This window comes from Colias philodice, chromosome 6, assembly GCF_061535455.1.
Source record: "Colias philodice isolate Cphi_HAF_F1 chromosome 6, ilColPhil1 Martin Lab GWU primary, whole genome shotgun sequence".
Taxonomy (NCBI): Eukaryota; Metazoa; Arthropoda; class Insecta; order Lepidoptera; family Pieridae; genus Colias; species Colias philodice.
The window spans coordinates 12,205,733-12,225,381 of record NC_143091.1 but is presented as its reverse complement, the minus strand read 5'-3'; the positions used below and the strand labels follow the sequence as shown (position 1 = coordinate 12,225,381).

General features: G+C 33.6%; 1 protein-coding gene across 1 annotated transcript; it reads right to left on the bottom strand.

The window, feature by feature from the left end:
• Positions 1 to 569: 569 nt before the first annotated feature.
• Positions 570 to 3,939, bottom strand: LOC149488112 (uncharacterized). Its single transcript, XM_089695798.1, has one exon. It carries the CDS (start codon positions 3,489 to 3,491, stop codon positions 570 to 572), a length of 2,922 nt encoding a protein of 973 aa, XP_089551924.1. The 5' UTR covers positions 3,492 to 3,939.
• Between the last annotated feature and the right edge of the window lie 15,710 nt (positions 3,940 to 19,649).

Sequence of the window (19,649 nt, the reverse complement as noted above, 5' to 3'; positions counted from 1 at the left end):
CTTATTCAGAGGTAATGAAATAAACACACTTACGTCTAGGCTAATTACTTAGTACTTAGCGATGTAAACATGACCTAATTGTTCAAAGCCTCACTGTGTTTATAATAACATCCTGTATTCGCTTTACTTTTTAAAGTTTCCGTACCCAAAGGGACGCGACCCTATATTTTAAGCCTCCGCTGTCTGTCTCTCTCCAGGCTGTATCTCATAAACCGTGATAGCTAGACAGCTGGAATTTTCACAAATGATGTATTTCGATTGCCGCTATAACAACTAAATAGTTCCCTAGGTAATTGTGTACTAATCTAGTTTATATCACATTATATCTCTGTACCAATAAAGTGTTCATAATATAGCGTCAATCAAGTGTTTTGCGTGAAATAGAAAAGTATTGAATTCACATTTTTTTTTTTTTATTTTATTTAAAAAACATCACATGCCATTACAGGACAATGCCCAATGCGACACAGATACAATTTTATTTTACAAAAGAAACTTATCTAACTTATATACTAAATGAAAATTACATACATAACTTAACATAGACATAGAAAAATTTAAAGAACTTACTAACAATAACAGATTAACTGCAATATCACCCTTGCGAATTCACTCATAGGACAATGAAATAAGTCCGCTCTTTCGTGCGCTTCATTTATTATGCGGATGGCCCGTACCATTGGTGCTTTCGCAAGAAGGTTGGTTCGTGCTGTGGGCACTAGCAACAGTGGTGAACGGTGCCGTTTCCACGCGAATCTGGTGGGGACGCAGAAACTCACACATTCAAGTAGTCTTGAGTTCTGTTCCCTACCACGAAGAAGACTTATAATATAAACGGCAAGCGAAAAATCTCGCCGTACACTCAATTGATTGTACCCCACCATACCCAATACAAATAAGGTTGGGTACATCAACGGATAAAAAGGATATACACCGTACAATTTTAAATATAAGTGTCTCATGAATTTATTTTGGACCCGCTCCAACATTAAATTATATTTGTCCTCATGAGGAGCCCAAATTGCTGCATTATGTTCTAAACGACTTCTTACTAACGCGTTATACAGGACCTTAAGGGTTGTAATGTTAGTGAAATCTTTAGCCTGTCTCAAAACAAATCCAAGGTTCCTGTATGCCGTTTTACATGTTTTTATTATATGGTCACGAAATCTTAGATCAGAAGAGAACCAAACGCCTAAGTCCCTACCCTGCGTCATACGCTGAATTGAAACTGGACCTATTTTGTAGTCGTACAAGAGAGGAGACTGAGTTCGATGGAAACTCATTACTGAACACTTAGCCGGATTGAAGTGAAGCTTGTTCTGACTACTCCAATGAAGGATCATAGAAACATCATTTTGTAGGCGTTCACAGTCCGATAGATTTCTTACTTCGGCGTATAATTTCAAATCATCTGCGAATAGTAAACACTGACCATAAGTGAGGACGTCCGGCAGGTCATTAATCATTATAGTGAACTCTAAAGGACCGAGGTTACTTCCCTGACTTACACCTGATCTAGTGAAATATGACTGCGATTCGCAGCCATTATAGTCGACATATTGTTGTCTGTCTTTCATATAGGAGGCCCAGAACTTTATCAGTTTCGGAGCAAATCCCACCCCCGCAAGCTTTCCCAATAGCACATCATTGTCTACTGTGTCAAAGGCTTTTTTGAAGTCCAGGTAGATAACATCTACCTGAACTCCAGTGTCCACCGCAGGTACTACGTATGCCATTAAGTTGAGTAGATTAGTAGTAGTACTTCGCGCCGGTCTGAATCCATGTTGTTCCTCGCATAGCTGGGCTGAAACCTGCGAATACACACCCGCCTGTATTGCCGATTCAAAAACTTTTGCTGGCGTTGAAAGAACGGCTACTGGTCTGTATTCGCTGATGATCGGCCCCGCTTTACCCTTAGGAACAGGAATAACTCGAGACGTTTTCCATATATTTGGAAAAATGTTAGAGTGTAAACAGGCGTTAAATATGCGTTGAAGAGGTTCAGCCAGCACCCTACTACAATCTTTAAATATGAATGCTGGTATACCATCTGGGCCAGCAGAAGTTTTGGGTTTTAGGCGCGCCAAAGCTTTTCTGACCTCTCCTACTGTCATCATATCGATATGAACGCGCGCGCTACTCGACCCCATAGCTGCGGCCGCATTTGTATCTAAAATTGGTGCACAATTGCTGTAAACACTTTGAAAGTACTGAGCAAACTTAATAGCACACTCTTCATTATTCAAAAGTCTACCATCATTCATAATAATGTTACTCCTGCTCGAAGACCTTCTATCTTTGACATATTGCCAAAATAATTTCGGGTCTTTCGAAAACTGAAGTTGTATTTTATCTTTATATCTATCATAAGCAACTTTAATATCAGTTTTTACGGCCGATCTGAACAATGAGAATTCATTATAATCACTCGCTAACTTAGATTTTTTATACTGTCTGTGAAGTGTAGCCTTTAATTTAATTTTATTTATAATTTCTTTTGTATACCAGTCAGGGTAGTGATACTTACACGAACCATTATTTTTTTTAGATTTTCTAGGTACGCATTCATCTAAAACATTATCTAGTATACCATAAAAATATTTTAACATCTCATCGACGTCCTGTATGTCGTATAAAGCAGACCAATCTACTGAACCTAACCGCGAATATAAAAGGGGAAAATCGGCCTTATAAAAATTCCATTTCGGGCGCGCATTGCAGTCGGCACCGGACGCCGGCGCCGGTGACTCCGATGCTGTGGAGACGATGCGCACGCTCACTGCGAGCGGCGGGTGGTACTCGTCCACGGGCACCAAGGGCTCGTCGGCCGTCGACACCGACACCTCCCCGCGACACCCTGCGTGACAGACCCAGTCCAACTGACGACCCATACAGTTAGGCACGGTGTTATGTTGAGTGAATTCGCAATAGGTTAAAAAGTATTCATAATAATTGCTTATATTTACCGGACATGAGTAGATATTAAAGTCTCCGATAACAATAATTTCTTTATACTTGGTACATAAATTTTCTATTATACTAAACAACAATAAGTAATCATTCTCAGAACTATTTGGAGGAATATAAACTATACAACACAAGAATAAAAAGTTATTTTTTAAGAAAACACTTGCACATACCATTTCAAAGACACAATCGTTTATCGACACTGAGGGTATGCGTACCGGTCGTAGCTCGAACCGCTGAGTGGCCACGAGAAATACACCACCCTGTTTTCGACCGTCCGATCTGTCGCAACGTAATATTTGAAATCCTAAAGGAATAATTTCGGAGTCTTGTATTGATTCATTACAACCGGATTCCGTGATGGCATATAAATCAGAGCTTACTATATTTAAATTGTTTCTAAATTCCTCCAATTTTGTTCTAAGACCTCTAACGTTTTGGTAAAAAATATCTATTGATTTAACTACTTTTCGGTTTTTTTGCTGCCTTACGAAACCAAACCCATTCGCTAAACTCTGCATTGACTGGCCAAATTTCGGGTTGGTTCAATGTATTAAATAAATTTTCTGGTACACCAATAATAAATGATGCATAATCCCGCGCCGTTTTGTGTTTAATTTTGTCTATCTTAATAAAAGCATCCGGGCCGCAAACATTTTTCACATAATTTGTTAAAGTTTCCAACGAAGTTTCGGGATGTAAGCGCCATACATGCAAGTACTTTTTACGTTCCATTCCTTTTAATATTAATGAATCTTTATTACTCCCTACACGTACGCTCTTACGTTCACTCGATTGCTCGTTGTAGTTGGTAATATTGATATTATTATTTTCACGCACATTCATACCCATCTCTTTACCTGTGTCTTGCCCTTCGCAATCCCCTTTATCTTTAATCAAAGGCGCGCAAGTCGAAGCTATTTTTATGGGGGATGCTGACGACGTCGTAGATTTGGTGGCCGCAAAAGAATTTACACTTATCATCTCTGTGATAGCATCACTTTTATTAGCTTCCTGTAATGGCTCATTAATATATGTGTATTTCGAAGATCGCGAAGTGTCACATCCTGTTTTTGATACATTTGCCCTGGTGTTGATTTCAATGCATTGTTTTCTTTCAAGCGAACTCAAAATCGTTATAACCGCGTCTAACTTGTTATTTGTGTCACTTAGTTGCTTTTGCAAAATAGCTATTACGTTTGCTTGGATATCTAATCGAGAATTCATTTCGGAACGCAATTGAATTAAATGCTCCAGCAACAAAGAATCCGTGCTTATAGGCGAAGACGTATGATATCTTAATTGATTCCCGCGCTGCATATTTATATTATTATCGGGTGTAGCGAGTGACGTATTGCACACAGTTATAAAACTCTTATTTGGCGATTGAGTACATTCAGAGCAAACCCAATTTTTCTTGTAATCGTTAGTAAATGCGTGGAACAGTTCTATTTCAATATTAAGACATTTTAAGTCATACCTTTTCAAGCATTTTAGCTTAGAGCATTCCAAATATAACTCATCGTGTATTTGCAAGCCGCAAGCATTACAATCAATTTTGCTAGTCATTGTAGATGTAACAAACCGGTTTCCGTGCGTAGAGTCGGTGTGCAAAAGAGATGAATTATTTTAATTCTCGTTTTAATTCGCAGGACCTCTCCTTTACCCGAGGTGAGGAGGAGCTTCCCCTCGCTCGTTAGTAATACAGCGTCCAAAAAATAAGTTCACTTCACTTTAGTACTTATTGCACTGTTTATCAGTTTACTTTTTTGTTAATTTCGCATGAAATTAGCACTCGATAATTTAATGAAAACAAATAACACGTCTGCGCTCAACGACAGCAAGAATTGCTTTTATTTAGTTAGAACGTGTTGCTCAAGAATGTGTGAACGTTTGTTGCTCCTAGCAACATTATCGCCCATCATCATCAACTATATGAACACTTATTGAACACCTGTTATTCATATATTATGTTTACCTTAAATTCGAGTCTTAACAAAGATCCATCCTCATAAACTTTTATGTTTATTCCTAGGATTAGTAGGAATTCTAATCAGAAAACAAGTCTTGTACTCAGTCAACGACTTTGGCATAAAAAGGGATATTTTACAAGGTACTTATGCGATAATTGAATACAGTACATTACCTTTACCTCACTTAAAATACTAAGAAACGATAATCACGTAACTTCGTGCAAAAAGAAATTATATTTTGTTACATTTCGACGCTGAAATTGAAGCTGTTCGAACCTGATTTATATTTTCACAAATACCTTTAATTTTAAACTTTCTTATCGCGATTGTTGCGAAGTAAGCCTTGTTAGTGTTGCCACAAAGTTTGAGGGAAAATATTTTTACATAACAGTCCCTACTCCCTGATAATACTTAGGTACTCTTTGTCCAATTTTTAACCGACTTCATTATGAAAACAATTTGGAATAAAGACAACACAATTTTTCGAAACGACACATAACGTTGTCACTTGTCAGTTAAATAGGCTATGGAAAATTTTAAAGCTGATACAGGCAGCGGGCGAAGTTACTGTTCATCACCATCATCTTCATGACCATCGGCCCATATACGTTCCCACTGCTGCAGCTGGGACACGGGCTTCACGAGGATACATGCTATAATCCACCACGCTGGCCAAGTGCGTGTTGGCTGATTCAAATTTCATCGAACTTTGTTCCTTCGACATGTCGGTTTCCTCACGACATTTTTCTTCACAGTTTAGAGATCTGGTGATGTTATTGTACTAACATTATAAATTCGAACGCTTATGAACACATTATTCTGTTCAACGCTACATAACTATACGCATTAGTATTAATTTATTGATCTTAATATTTCTATGACAAAAGAAGTTTTCCAAGAGTCAAACACGTGCAGAGTATTATCTATGATTGGCCTATCCTTATCTCTTTTGGGGTGTGACACAAAATAGATGAGATAAAGCGGTATGTTTGATATATTTTTCTTCAATAGGTACATCTAATAAAATTAAAGTGTCTGTCTGATATCACAGATTTTTAAACTGAAATGAATTTGATAGGTCTTTCAAGGGAAGTTAGTGGAGCTGACGTAATCTGTTTAATAAACAAAGTAAGGTTATGTTAGGTTAAAACAAACCTTAACAATAAAAAAATAAAAAATGTTGTTTCTGTATAAATAATAACTTTCAGCAGAGCTTTAGAGCTTTGACTCCACATGATCTACATTCTCCCAACAGCATTGAATTGTTTAGTAAAGGTAATAAAAAAATGTTGTGTGGTTTTATGAAACCACGGTAAAAGTGAAACTGTTCGATCGGTTCCGAACACTGCTTTGTGTAGCGCATGTCGCGTGTCGGTCGGCTGCCGAGTAGGTATACCTACTCGGCAGCCGCGATACACGCGACATGCGCTACACAGACCAAAAAGTTTGAGACGATGTAATAAAAGTTTCACTTTAATAAATAATAATGAATACTAGAATATTATTTTAACTGTATATTAATTAAGGAAATAATTAACTTATGGGAAGTGACCCTTCCTCCTCCAGAACACAAAAACCTTCATAATTTTACTTGTAAATGTATTTTATGTTAGGTATGGCAATTTTCACAAAACTTTCTGAATAAAGACTTGTCATATCATTATACTGTTTACACTATGATAATACTTAATCCACTATCAGTGTCATATTTTATTTTATTTATACTTTAATATGATAATTTTGTTGCCAGGAATACAAAATCAATAGTGATAGTGATACTACATTGGTTGTAAATGATAATTTATTATTATTATATCTTTTAATATAAATATTATTTAATAATGAAACAGTGTAAAAACAAGGCTTTTTAAGTAATACAATGTACAACATTAAAATTTTAATCATCGAGTTCACCAATTTAACTTTTAACCTTGCACAACGTGGTTGCCTGATAGAAATAACTGTTAAATCTATACTTATAATAAATCTGTAGAGAGGCCAATTCTGTACATGAAATATATTTAAAAAAAAACTATGAAGGGGTGATAAGGGATCGCTACTGATGCCAAAAATGCAATCAGTAAAATTTTTGTCTGTCTGTCTGTCTGTCTGTCTGTCTGTATATTCGCTATAGAAACAGAAACTACACGACGGATTTTAACCAAATTTGGCACAATTATTCTTCATACTCCTGGGCAGGTTATAGTAAAAGAATCATGTAAATCGGTGTAGAAACACCAAAGTTATACATGAAATACGCTATAAGTCATCGCGCGTGAATACAGAAACATGCCATAAGGATTATTTTTGTGTATCAGTTGCCGCGTTCGACGCGCTTCGCGGCGGGAGCTATAAAAAGGCGGCGGGTCTGCACCCGTTTCGCGTTGTCACGGCATCACGTGTGAACGGCTGAACCGATTTCGATAATTCTTTTCTATTATATTCCTTGAAGTACGAGGATGGTTCTTATGTAGAGAAAACGTAAATATGTTCCACGGGCGAAGCCGGGGCGGACCGCTAGTATGTAATAAGGACGTTCTTCAATATTTTCGTTTATAAATGTCACTCCATTGAGTATCTGTTTGATGAAGTATCTGAATGAAGTATCTGTTTTTTTATAATTTTCAAGAGATATTTTATTTGCAAAATCATTAAGTCTCAAGGAAAAATATTTCAGATAAAGATTTGCGGACGCATTTTCCCAGACTTTTGGTATTAGCAAATGTCAGATATTAAACTGTTATATTTTCAGCAACACATGCATTAACATGTGATAGTGACGTTAGTTCAAAAACGTGAATTTTTTTATCATTAAGCTCATTTGATAGTGCAGTCCTTGTCAATAATATTTCGTCAATAGACGAATCTACGTTTACCGTTACATAATTTCTTTGTTCAGAGATAACAATATCTCAATGGTACAGAAAAAGATTTAAATCTTTAACAAAAACATATAAAATTGGTAGATGAAAAGCGGTATCTGCTGCCTATAAAGCATAACTAGCCGCTCGTCCTGGGTTCACCTGGAAAAATTTAAACATTTATGACACTCGGTTAAGAAGTAGCTTTCTAGGTATAGCAGCTTTTGAGTTAAATTGTCACGTAGTGAATGTATTCATCTCATTAATATGTAGTTTAGATTCTGCTTAGCGGCTTCTTGTTTGGTTTTACGCAAGTATTATACATTTAGAAAATAATTTTAGATGACTTTAAATTTTATAGCTGATGTTACAGATTCAAAAACTATTCATTAAAATTTCTCTCCTTCTGTTTGTGTTTTGATATATGTTTAAGTCAATTAGTGTAGTATACTTAGTTATGAACATCCATATATCAAAGTGTCAGCCTTATCCCGACTTATTTCTTCTAATATTATAGGAAAGTAGCTTTGTCTCTGTTATGCTTTCAAATTTCAAATTTGGAGCGAAGATTATTGAAGACTGGGATTAAACATAGACTATTTTTTAAACCAACCATAAATACTTCAAATAGGTTGAAAGTTTTTGCACGTGTAGGTACGTATTAACATAATAACAATGTGTGGCCGCTATCGTTATAATACATGCAATTCTAAAAGCGTATGGGTAATATATGTAAATATATGAAGACATTTATTACTCTTTTATGCTAAGAAATTTGGCACGGGAATAGCTAGTTTATAATCTGGATAACCGAATATATGTACTGTTTTTATGTTAATTTTGTGTGATTAAAAATTGTCTATTTTAGTGGTGTAAAAGCTTTCTTTTAAGACAAACGCTGTGTAGCCTTAGCTTTATAAATTACAATTCTTAAAAAACACAAAAAATGCATATTCGGAATTTGTATTAAGAATGGATACAAAAACTTATTTATCCACTTCAAAAGTAATTCTCTGAATTCGACTGTTTTATATGTGTTACTTTCTAAATGTTATAGTTATACCTATGGCAATAGGATAATCAAATTTTGATGATTCCTATAGGTCCTGGAATTAAATTTCATGCAGGTCTGATGAGATGTTTCTTTTATTATTCTTTATAATGTGAACATGTTAACTTGATGTATGAACAAGATATAGTCGTCTTTTTTTATTTACAAAATATTTTAGTAGCATTTGAGATGCAATGAAACAACGTATTTTTAAGCAAGCTATATCATGACGCTTGCATTTGTCAAACATTTAAAATAGTCCGTCCACTCGTGATTGATTTGCGTTTTTTTATCATGCATTTGTTCTGATCAGATAATACCTACAAAGTTATGAAGGCCGATTTTTAAATAAAATCAATCTATACTTACACCATTTTCAGGTCTGCCCGTAGCCACTCTTGCTCTACCTACTTTTTTTAATTCTCGTACAACTTAGTAAAAATTTCAGATATAAATTAAGTAAAATATGAAAGAAGAATTTTTATATATCTGGAAGAATTTTTTTATATCAAAATACCGACCTACTAAAATAAATAAATAATAAATCAATACCAGTTTTGATACATCGAGTACTAATCTCATTATGATAAATGATCTCAAAACCAGTTATATTTCCAGTCAATTAATTCGATTAAATACTTACAAATATTACCATTTAAAGTGGAACGAATGTAATCCGAGATTTACGCTCACCTTATAATATATCTAGCTGATGCAAATTTTTCATAAATTTCTTCGAACTTATCTTCTTATAAGGTTTGAATCCAAACTTGTAAATAGTTCCGAAATTAGAAAATCCATGTGTCACCTAGTTAATGCTAAAATCCCTCATTGCAACATAATCTATTTAATTTTGTACAAAATAAGGCTGTTAGACATATTTCCCACCTGAACAGATCTTTGATACAATCACCGGTAATCGGCTACCTACATTCATCCATTTGGATAAATAATATAATTATGAATCAACTTATGAATAAATAACTTTTTGTCACCATCATAGAAAAGATGTGCCTTATTTACTCATGAATAAAACGGTAGCTCTACTGTCTACCACAGTTAATATACCTAATATTATACTAGTATCTCTACAAATTATTTTTATTCCAAAATATGGATATTATTTTACTATTGAAATACTTCTTATTAATACGGAACCCTCAAATATACTCCATTCACTATTATCCACGATCTAATGTAATTTTAGCAATGTTTAAAATAACTCATATGACGAGTTGTCGAGCGGTCATGTGAGCGCGTCACGAGGACCCACAATAGAAATAAACTTTAAACAGCTGATGAATAATCCCACGTTGATTCTAGTATTGTCATTGTACTTTTCTAATTTAGTTAAAATGTAAACAATCTTTTGAAGTGACCTTTTAATGGCCACTTTACTGTAACTTGTACACTGTAACTTCCAGAGTACCACTCCATTTAATCTTAAAACAACTAACTGCCTGACACAGCAAACGTCTTACGATTCTCAGACCTGCTGATACTAATTTTTATTAATTAAAATTGGTCCATATATTTAGGGGAGGAGTTACCATAATAATAAACACTGCTACACGATCTTAATATATTAATTAGATTACCTAGCAGTGTATTAATTGCAATATTAAACCATTAATCTGCTATTTTATCAAAGGCTTTTGGAAAACAATTAAGTATTATATTATATTTTTTACTAGCGGCCCGCCCCGGCTTCGCCCGTGGTACATATGAAAAATAGATGTTGGCCGATTCTCAGACTTACCCGATATGCACAGAAAATTTCATGAGAATCGGTCCACCCGTTTCGGAGGAGTATGCAGACTAACATTGTGACACGAGAATTTTATATATAAGATTATATCAATTTTCATCATTAGGTGAAAAGTCTTCGAATTTTCCTTAAAGACGTGTGACACTCGGGGACTGCCGCGGTAAAGCTATTGCATAGCATGCCTTCAAGCCACACCTCCGAGCCCGTCGGAGTGGGGAGCGTGAGGTTTTTTCGTTACGGAATTTCTCGATTCGGTCCCCGCGCTCAAGGCCCGCAATAGAAGCTATGCAAAAGTTCCATTTACTCTGAAGATAAATTCTAAACATTTCAAAAAATAGACTATGTAGTTTAAAATTTGTATTATTTTTGTAAACACGGATGTATCTTTTCGTCAACAGTTTTTTATACATTTCTCGAAATATCTATTTTAGTTCTTTCTATGTTATTGTTTCTTGCGACCCGATTTTATTTCCTTCTTGAGTTATTTTTAATTTTTCAAACATTATTTATGTTATATCTTGTGTGTATAGGATTTCTTTATAAAATGTTAGTTCCTGGTGGTTCCTGGCAGACAAATAAAAAGACGTTTGGCACTCGGGGACTGCCGCGGTAAAGCTATTGCATAGCAAGCCTTCAAGCAACACCTCCGAGCCCGTCGGAGTGGGGAGCGTGAGGTTTTTTCGTTACGGAATTTCCCCGGTCCCCGCGTTCAAGGCCCGCGATAGAAGCTATGCAATAGCTTAACTGCGGAACAGTCGCATATAAAATTGATCTTCATTATTTACATGGATAAGTTCATAAGTCTATACATGTTGCTTACTGCGTTCAAATGTGGTATTTGTGGATCGTGACTCTCTTTCGTGTAGTTTAAACTTATTTTTGCATGGGTTTGTAAAATTAGTTTTCTTCTTCTGTATACTTTACTTTCTTGTATGTCTACAAAATTAGCTTTTTAGTGTATCTACATTTAATTGTTGTTTGTTTTTAGTTTTAGATTATGACTTATTTGAATATTAGGGGGGGGGCATGATTTTTTTTTATCAAGTTGCGGTTAGTCTATAAAAATTGTTCTCATTGCATTATTGTAGAAGTCAACCAAATTTTTTATTAAAAATATGCAATTAGAAAAAGCGGAATGCGTGGTTTTACCGCGTCACAGAAAAGCCCCGCTTCTTTGAACTTGCATTATTCATATGGACTTTTTTACTTTTTACAAGTTCTTATAAATGGTTTTTTCTTCGGAATATCGTAGTGTATGTGTGAATGGAACAACCACAGGACATAGAGAATATTGCGTAAACATCACTTGAAGTGACACAGTGTAAATGTTGACTTTGATGAAGTATCTATATCCAAGTTTCGTTGAAAAACTTCTCACAGACGTAATTTACGAGAAACATGTTTTGAAATTATATGACGTAAAGGACTGTATGGATAATGTGTTTGTAAATACAAATGTAGTTGAATGCCATAAATGATAACGCTGTTTTCTCCTAATTATATTTTTGTCTTATTATGCAAAATAATTGTACCATTTGAAAATCAAAACAGCTTTTTACCAGCGGCGTGTTTTTCAACCTTTAGGCTTTATCCATAAAGATTCCTATTCTCAATTTTGGCAAAGGTTATAATATACCTATGCCAAAGGATTATGAGAACAAAATTTCTGATACAGCTCGTTATTTTTAATACTGATAGAGGTTTTAACGCTTTAATTAAACGCGTGTAATAAATAGTTAAGCCTACACTGCAATCGGCTATAAAAGGTTATTACTTCTAAAAGTAAAATATTTATGAGACTGCAGATTATGAAGAGATTTGTTATTGCACGCCTCATAAGCGAAACGTTGAGGTGGGTACTACTGTCACTTCGCGCAAAACATCTGATTTTTCAAACTTAAAATGTCTTTATGCATCATACATTGCACTTGTAAGATAATACATACACACACATATTAAGAAAAAATACTATTTTTAACGTTCATGATATTTTTGATGTCATTTTTGTTATTTAAACTAGTTAAAAAACAGTTTAAAAAAGTTCTGTCTTGGACGTCCGTGTGTCTGTATGTGCGGATCCTTTTTCTTGTTAACACGATAGCGACCGAAATACTTTACTAATCGAGTCTTTTTTTTTCTCTTACGCTTGAGTATGCTCAGGAATAGAACCCTTTCATTTTTCAGGGTCTGATTCGATGTGGTTTAATTGTTATTAAATAAACAAAAATAATAATTAATAAATATTTATTAAAAAAAAAATTATGAGGCGTGCACTTTTGGATTTTCCAAATTTTTTTAATCCTACTATGGAGGACTTATATATATTTTATACGGCGGGAGAATTAGTTTTCAATAATTCTACGATGTTACATAATTTATATTATTATTTAAATAATGATTTATTTCCTTGAAGTATAAAGATCAACTATTTTACATTTCTCGTAGTGAATACATTCAAGGTGACATAGTTAAGTTTTACGATTAAATTTTCTTTCTCTTAAGAACGGAATAATTTGTCAAAGCTTTTTTTATAAATGATTACCAGCAATTTGTTAGATATAGTTTTTTGCTGATTTACAACATAATATACATAGCAAAACAAGCCCTTAAATTATAAATATATTTTTCTTTTGTTTTCAAGTAGATATTTAATTCAAACTTCATGAAGCCTTTGCGAACAAAGCCACAAACAAGCGCCTAGATTATGTTATCAATTACGTCACACATGATTCTTATCTATCCCACTGGTTAACTGGTTGACTGGTTAATTTTCCTCTATCGCTGCACTTGACAAGCTAAGAGCACTTGATGTAGAAATTGCATTAATTGTTGACTCATTGCCTTGTAATTATTAGCAAACCCTTCGTAATATTGAGATGATATTATGTGAAAAGTTAAGTCCCGTATACTTTTATAGATGAATCAGATGCGTTTCATGTATTTCGCTGGACGATTTTATTATTGTGAATATTTGATCAGCCCCTGTATCCTACTACCTACTACAAACTGCTAGATAACTACTACTGTCTAAAAAAGATTAAATGAATTACATATAGTACGTATTTTCTTTACACATAAAGACTATATTTTAAACCGTTTATTCTGAAATAATATCTGTTTTAAATGTATATGCTTCTAAATTACAACACACTACTCCAAAGATGCAAAAATATCCAGTGGAAATAAAAAGTCCCGATTGATAGATAAGAGATAATCAACTGTAGTCTGTAAGATAACCTACTTAGTTAAAACAATCAATCGATTGACAGAGTTGCATATTTACTCATATTTAGTAACAATTTTATTATCTGTGCCATATTTACAAGTCGCTGGGAGCTCCCTGTGGGAGCTCCGATTTTCTTTATTGACTCATTACTTGCACAGATTAATTATTATTGTTACAATGTTGGCATATTCCAGAGAGTAGCTTATTTTCTGTATCCTGAATCATTATTTGTAATTAAATTATATCTGGAATTGTTACACTCAATCCAATTCTAAAATTTATTTTCCCTCCAATAATACTATATTTAATTAATTAATTAAAGTTATTCCCCTAGTTGGCCGAAGTCCGAACACAAAAGCAAGCTACATGACAGGTAGGTTCTATTCAAGTGTGTAAACTAAGATTGCATTCTATTCTACCACTTTATAATGCAACGAAACGGATGATCCAACATGACCGGTGATCACGCGCAGGAATGACAGCTTTTTATTTTCACATTCTTACTTGACCAATATAACTTAATAATACGCAATCATATTATATTCATATAATATATCCTATATTTTTTAAAGAAAACATTTTGATCGATTTTCTTTGCTGAATTTGTATGATTTTGCGATGAATTTGAGGATAATTCTTTATCAATAATAAAAAAATTATAAAGACTCGACAAAATGTAGTAAAAAGTTATCTTAATAGAGATCGTTTACGCTACAATACAATGTGAATCATATTCAGACAAAATTACGACCGTCATGAACTTTGTTAAAATTTCAATAGTCCTGTTTCCTTGCCTTTCTTTACTATTTATTGTGTTGCAGGAATAAGATAAGTCTGTAGTTTTGTTATTTATCTAGAAGTAAAATATTATTATTTATAGTAAAATCTAGCTCTATGTATTCGTTTCAACTTGAAACAATTAATATTGTAATTGAAACTTTCAGCATAACCAATTTTTGAATTCCAAAGAATTTATCAAAAATTTGTTTGTATTTTTTTATCTGTACCTTTTAATTATCTTTTCACAATTACAGTGTTTAAATATTTTTTTATAATATCATTAGTTATCCTCAGCTAATCTGAGAAAATAATAAATATTTTTTCACGAGCTTTTAAAAATCAAGTATTTTTTCAATCTGTATGTTTTGTTTATTTAGCTACTACACAAGTAACTTATGTACAGGCTTTTAACCACTTTCCACTTATCGCTTCATTACTAAGCAAAGTAAAGTACTTACATACTAGAGATAAAGCTTCGTAATTATCTTATACATTTTCCTATTATTGTCATGTCAAAAATAAAGGAAGCTTTTAACGCATGTAATCATAAAAAACTAAAGTACGTCTGACATGTAAATGCTCAAGGGTACTTAATCTTTGAAACAAGATACATTACATTGTTGATACCGAGAATATAATAGAGTCGGTGTCCTAGGTTATATTTCTAAAATTTTCAATATTAGCTATGATCGTGAAAATATTATAATATATTAAAAACGACTTTCTTCAATTTTGTTCCTTCCATATTCTCTTTCGTTTCATCGTATAATACAAATAATTTGGAAAATCCAAAAGTGCACGCCTCATAATTTTTTTTTAATAAATATTTATTAATTATTATTTTTGTTTATTTAATAACAATTAAACCACATCGAATCAGACCCTGAAAAATGAAAGGGTTCTATTCCTGAGCATACTCAAGCGTAAGAGAAAAAAAAAGACTCGATTAGTAAAGTATTTCGGTCGCTATCGTGTTAACAAGAAAAAGGATCCGCACATACAGACACACGGACGTCCAAGACAGAACTTTTTTAAACTGTTTTTTAACTAGTTTAAATAACAAAAATGACATCAAAAATATCATGAACGTTAAAAATAGTGTTTTTTCTTAATATGTGTGTGTATGTATTATCTTACAAGTGCAATGTATGATACATAAAGACATTTTAAGTTTGAAAAATCAGATGTTTTGCGCGAAGTGACAGTAGTACCCACCTCAACGCTTCGCTTATGAGGCGTGCAATAACCCGCATTCAATATAACTACATATTTATTTTCTTGGTTTGAGCAACCGAACATAAAAAAGTATCCCTTTATTATTGGTCCAGATTAGCGCCTTTTTAACAAAAAGAACACGATAATCACTGAACCAAGGAGTATGTCAAAAGTTATATTAAAAGAAATTTCAAAATAATAAGCAACCATAAAAATAAATTGCCAAATCAAAGTCCAAATGTATAATTAATAAACCAGAGCGAATTATCACAAATTACAGACTCGAGTTCAAAGTCAAAGACCATTGTCCGACGCCATGATGTAATTTGGCATGATTATAATTTCTGCTCAAAACAGGATCCGCGTATCAAAATTAATTGTAATTTGAAGACGGGAAACCGAAGTTGAAAGTAAGGGTTTTGTAAATCTCAGTGTTCGTTTTATTTTCATTTTTTGGTGACACTCAATATATTTGATGATCTACGAAAATATTAATTCTGTAAATAGAAGTAGGCTAAGGGCACAGAATACTTAATAGTAGCTAACGCTACTAGGGGCTATCCCTTATTTGTTTACGAGGTTAGCTGCGATAAAGCTAATTATTTATTTTTCCATTCATTTTTAAGAAATTATTGTATTCTTTACCTCTTAGGTAAGGTAAACTGTCAGATAACTTCTTGTGGGTCATCGTTGGTAAAACACGGATACGTCGAACAACACATTCAGCGTTTTCTTTTAAGAATTAATTTAATGTTCTTTAAAATTTTAAAATATGATGCACGTGTGCCAAAACAATATTTTATAACTAGGTTTCCGCCCGCGGCTTCGCCCGCGCAGTCAAAGAAAAACCCGCATAGTTCCCGTTCCCGTGGGATTTCCGGGATTGCGTCATTTTCCCGGGATCAAAAATAGCCTATGTCCTTTCTCGGGTATCAAAATATCTCCATACCAAATTTCATGAAAATTGGTTCAGTAGTTTAGGCGTGATTGAGTTACTTTCGCATTTATATATTTATACTACTATACTATTTCCAATACAAATATCTCCATACCAAATTATACAAAATATCTCCATACCAAATTTCATGCTAATTGGTTCAGTAGTTTAGGCGTGATTGAGTAACAGACAGACAGACAGAGACTTTCGCATTTATAATATTAGTATGGATTATGGATTAATTAGTATGGATTGTGCAAAATACCTTAATGCATAAATATTCCTATACATCGGCGTCAGTAATATACCATTAAATCAAATCTACATAGATTTACAACGTAGCAGTAGAAGGTGTGATTCATCAAATGTCTCACGGTGCAGTTCTAAAAATATAGCTCTTACATGAAAAATTATTTCATTCGATGAAGTCTGAGATTTCATCACAGTGCTACGTGATGCTGAGCACTGATCTTATATATGAGTTCTAGGTACGATCTTGTTTCCCAAGGAGGTCCCTCCTATATATTATATAGGAGGAAAATCCTGACTTAATCCAATTGTCCTTATAGGTCAATTTCGTTAATATTTGCCTTGAAATCTGCATGTTGACGCGAAGATGTGTTGCTGTTTAAGAAATAGATTATTGAAGGATAAACGTTTACTAATTACACTGTCCCCCTATTATATTCTGTTGGTCGGAAATCATATGATCTAAGATTTTAACCAATTTTGGAAAACTTTAAATTTATGCAAATTTCCTTCTGGATGCCCGCTCTCTGAAACTTAAGTTCCAGATATACGTACCATATAAAAGAAAGATATTTGAGAGAAGAAGACTCTCCTGTAGAAGTTATTGCTCAGGTTGGCAAAATATATACTGCCACTTGTGATTCCCTAATTATTACGGATCGAGATCCGGGATCTCTATTACTAAGCTCTACTTTTGTCAATCATCCTACTACTTTTATAAAGGCGAAAGTTTGTATGTATGGATGTTTGTTACTCTTTCACGTAAAAACTACTGAACCGATTACAATGAAATTAAGCACACATATAGAGGGTAACTTGGATTAACACATAGGATAGGTTTTATCTCGGATTTCCCACGGGAACGGGAACTATGCGGGTTTTTCGTTGAAAACGCGGGCGAAGCCGCGGGCGGAAAGCTAGTACCAAATAATTGATACCAAGATAGTGAAATAAATAACAGAATGAACAGTTTTAAAATAAGGACTGCTTTATATGCAACTCCACCAACGTTATAGGAACGTTTTCTCAGTAGAGACGAGGTTGTTTAGAATTAACTATTAAGATTACTACGCAGAAGGATTCCATTAAACAGATAACACATATTTACTTTATTTGTTGTTCAAAACATCGTCATATTTCAACAAAAACAACTGACGTTTAAAAGCAAATAAGTTGTAAATAGAAAACAAAATATTAGTAATAATTCATCTGCAGGCTTTAGATATTGCTAAACAGTATTTATCACGAGATCATGACGAATGCAAGATATATGAGACGAAAATAAACATGTTATCGAAACTTACTGCAATCTCGTTCTGTGAATGTGACGTTTATGTAAAGAAATTGAGTTATAATACTCAAGATACTGCCATGAAATATAAACTACATAATATGAAATATAAAATAAGTATAAAACTAGTAGAAATGCGAAAGGAAGTCTATTTGTTTAAGTTTAAACGTAAGAGAAGATATTACCTTCGTTATTTCTTTTACAAAAAAAACAAAACTTGTAATGCGTGGATTTCAGAGTAGAGTACCTATGTTTCGCATGATATTTTTAATTTGAAGAACTGACGTACAGACTTTGTGATTGCTAGAGAACGAACAAAATAAAAATACCTAGTGATAGAGCTAGAACAAAAAGAAATAAAATTCCTTTTCAATATCTCTATAAAGAATATTCAAGATCATAGGTAAACATAAACAATTGATTTTCCAAATACAACTTAACAACAATAACTCCGGGACTTCACTTATTAATATATCGAAAGATACACACTAGACAGATTCCAATAAAATAAATAAGATTATATAGAATTACAAAAGGTATTGTGGGTTTGTGGTATTAATAGTAATTTGTGATGTATATTGTCTCAACAACCACATATTTCTGTAAATAATGCTGTTATCACTTATTACTCGTATTTACTACAAATACACGAAACTTCCCTAAACTGTTTCAAGATATAAATAACATTATTAATATTTTTAAGCTATTGCATAGCTTCTATCGCGGGCCTTGAGCGCGGGAACCGCATCCAGAAATTCCGTAACGAAAAACCTCACGCTCCCCACTCCGACGGGCGCGGAGGTGTGGCTTGAAGGCAACAATAGCATGCAATAGCTTTACCGTGGCAGTCCCCGAGTGCCACACGTCTTTTTTTATTTACTTTTTGCCTGAGTTAAATTGAAAATAATATTATATTTTATAGTTATATCCTATCTATGATCCTATCTATATAAATGAACCTTAATAACCCTAATAAGAAATAGTTTGAAAGCTAAGAATCAAAGGAATAACGGAAAGTTACGTTAGTTACAATTGGTTAATTAATCATATCACAAACATTTCAACAAAACAACGAATGAACTTGAAGTCAATTAAATGCATTACGGTTTAATAAATGCCGCTATCTCCTGTTTGAAGTTCCATTGGACTTTATCCGTTAATGTATCGATTGACCTTTCTTAAAACAGATCATGTACCTATCCTCACTTAAAATTATAGGTGCTAAGTATGTTAAGTAAATAGTATAATAGTATGTCAATACGCTTTATTTTAGCCGCTAAACAAGGGGTGTTATAAGATGCACCAAAAATAATATGTATGTAAAAAAT

Coding starts and splice junctions, on each gene's coding strand:
- LOC149488112 (XM_089695798.1), bottom strand. CDS start 3,491: ATGCAGAGTTTAGCGAATGGGTTTGGTTTCGTAAGGCAGCAAAAAAAC.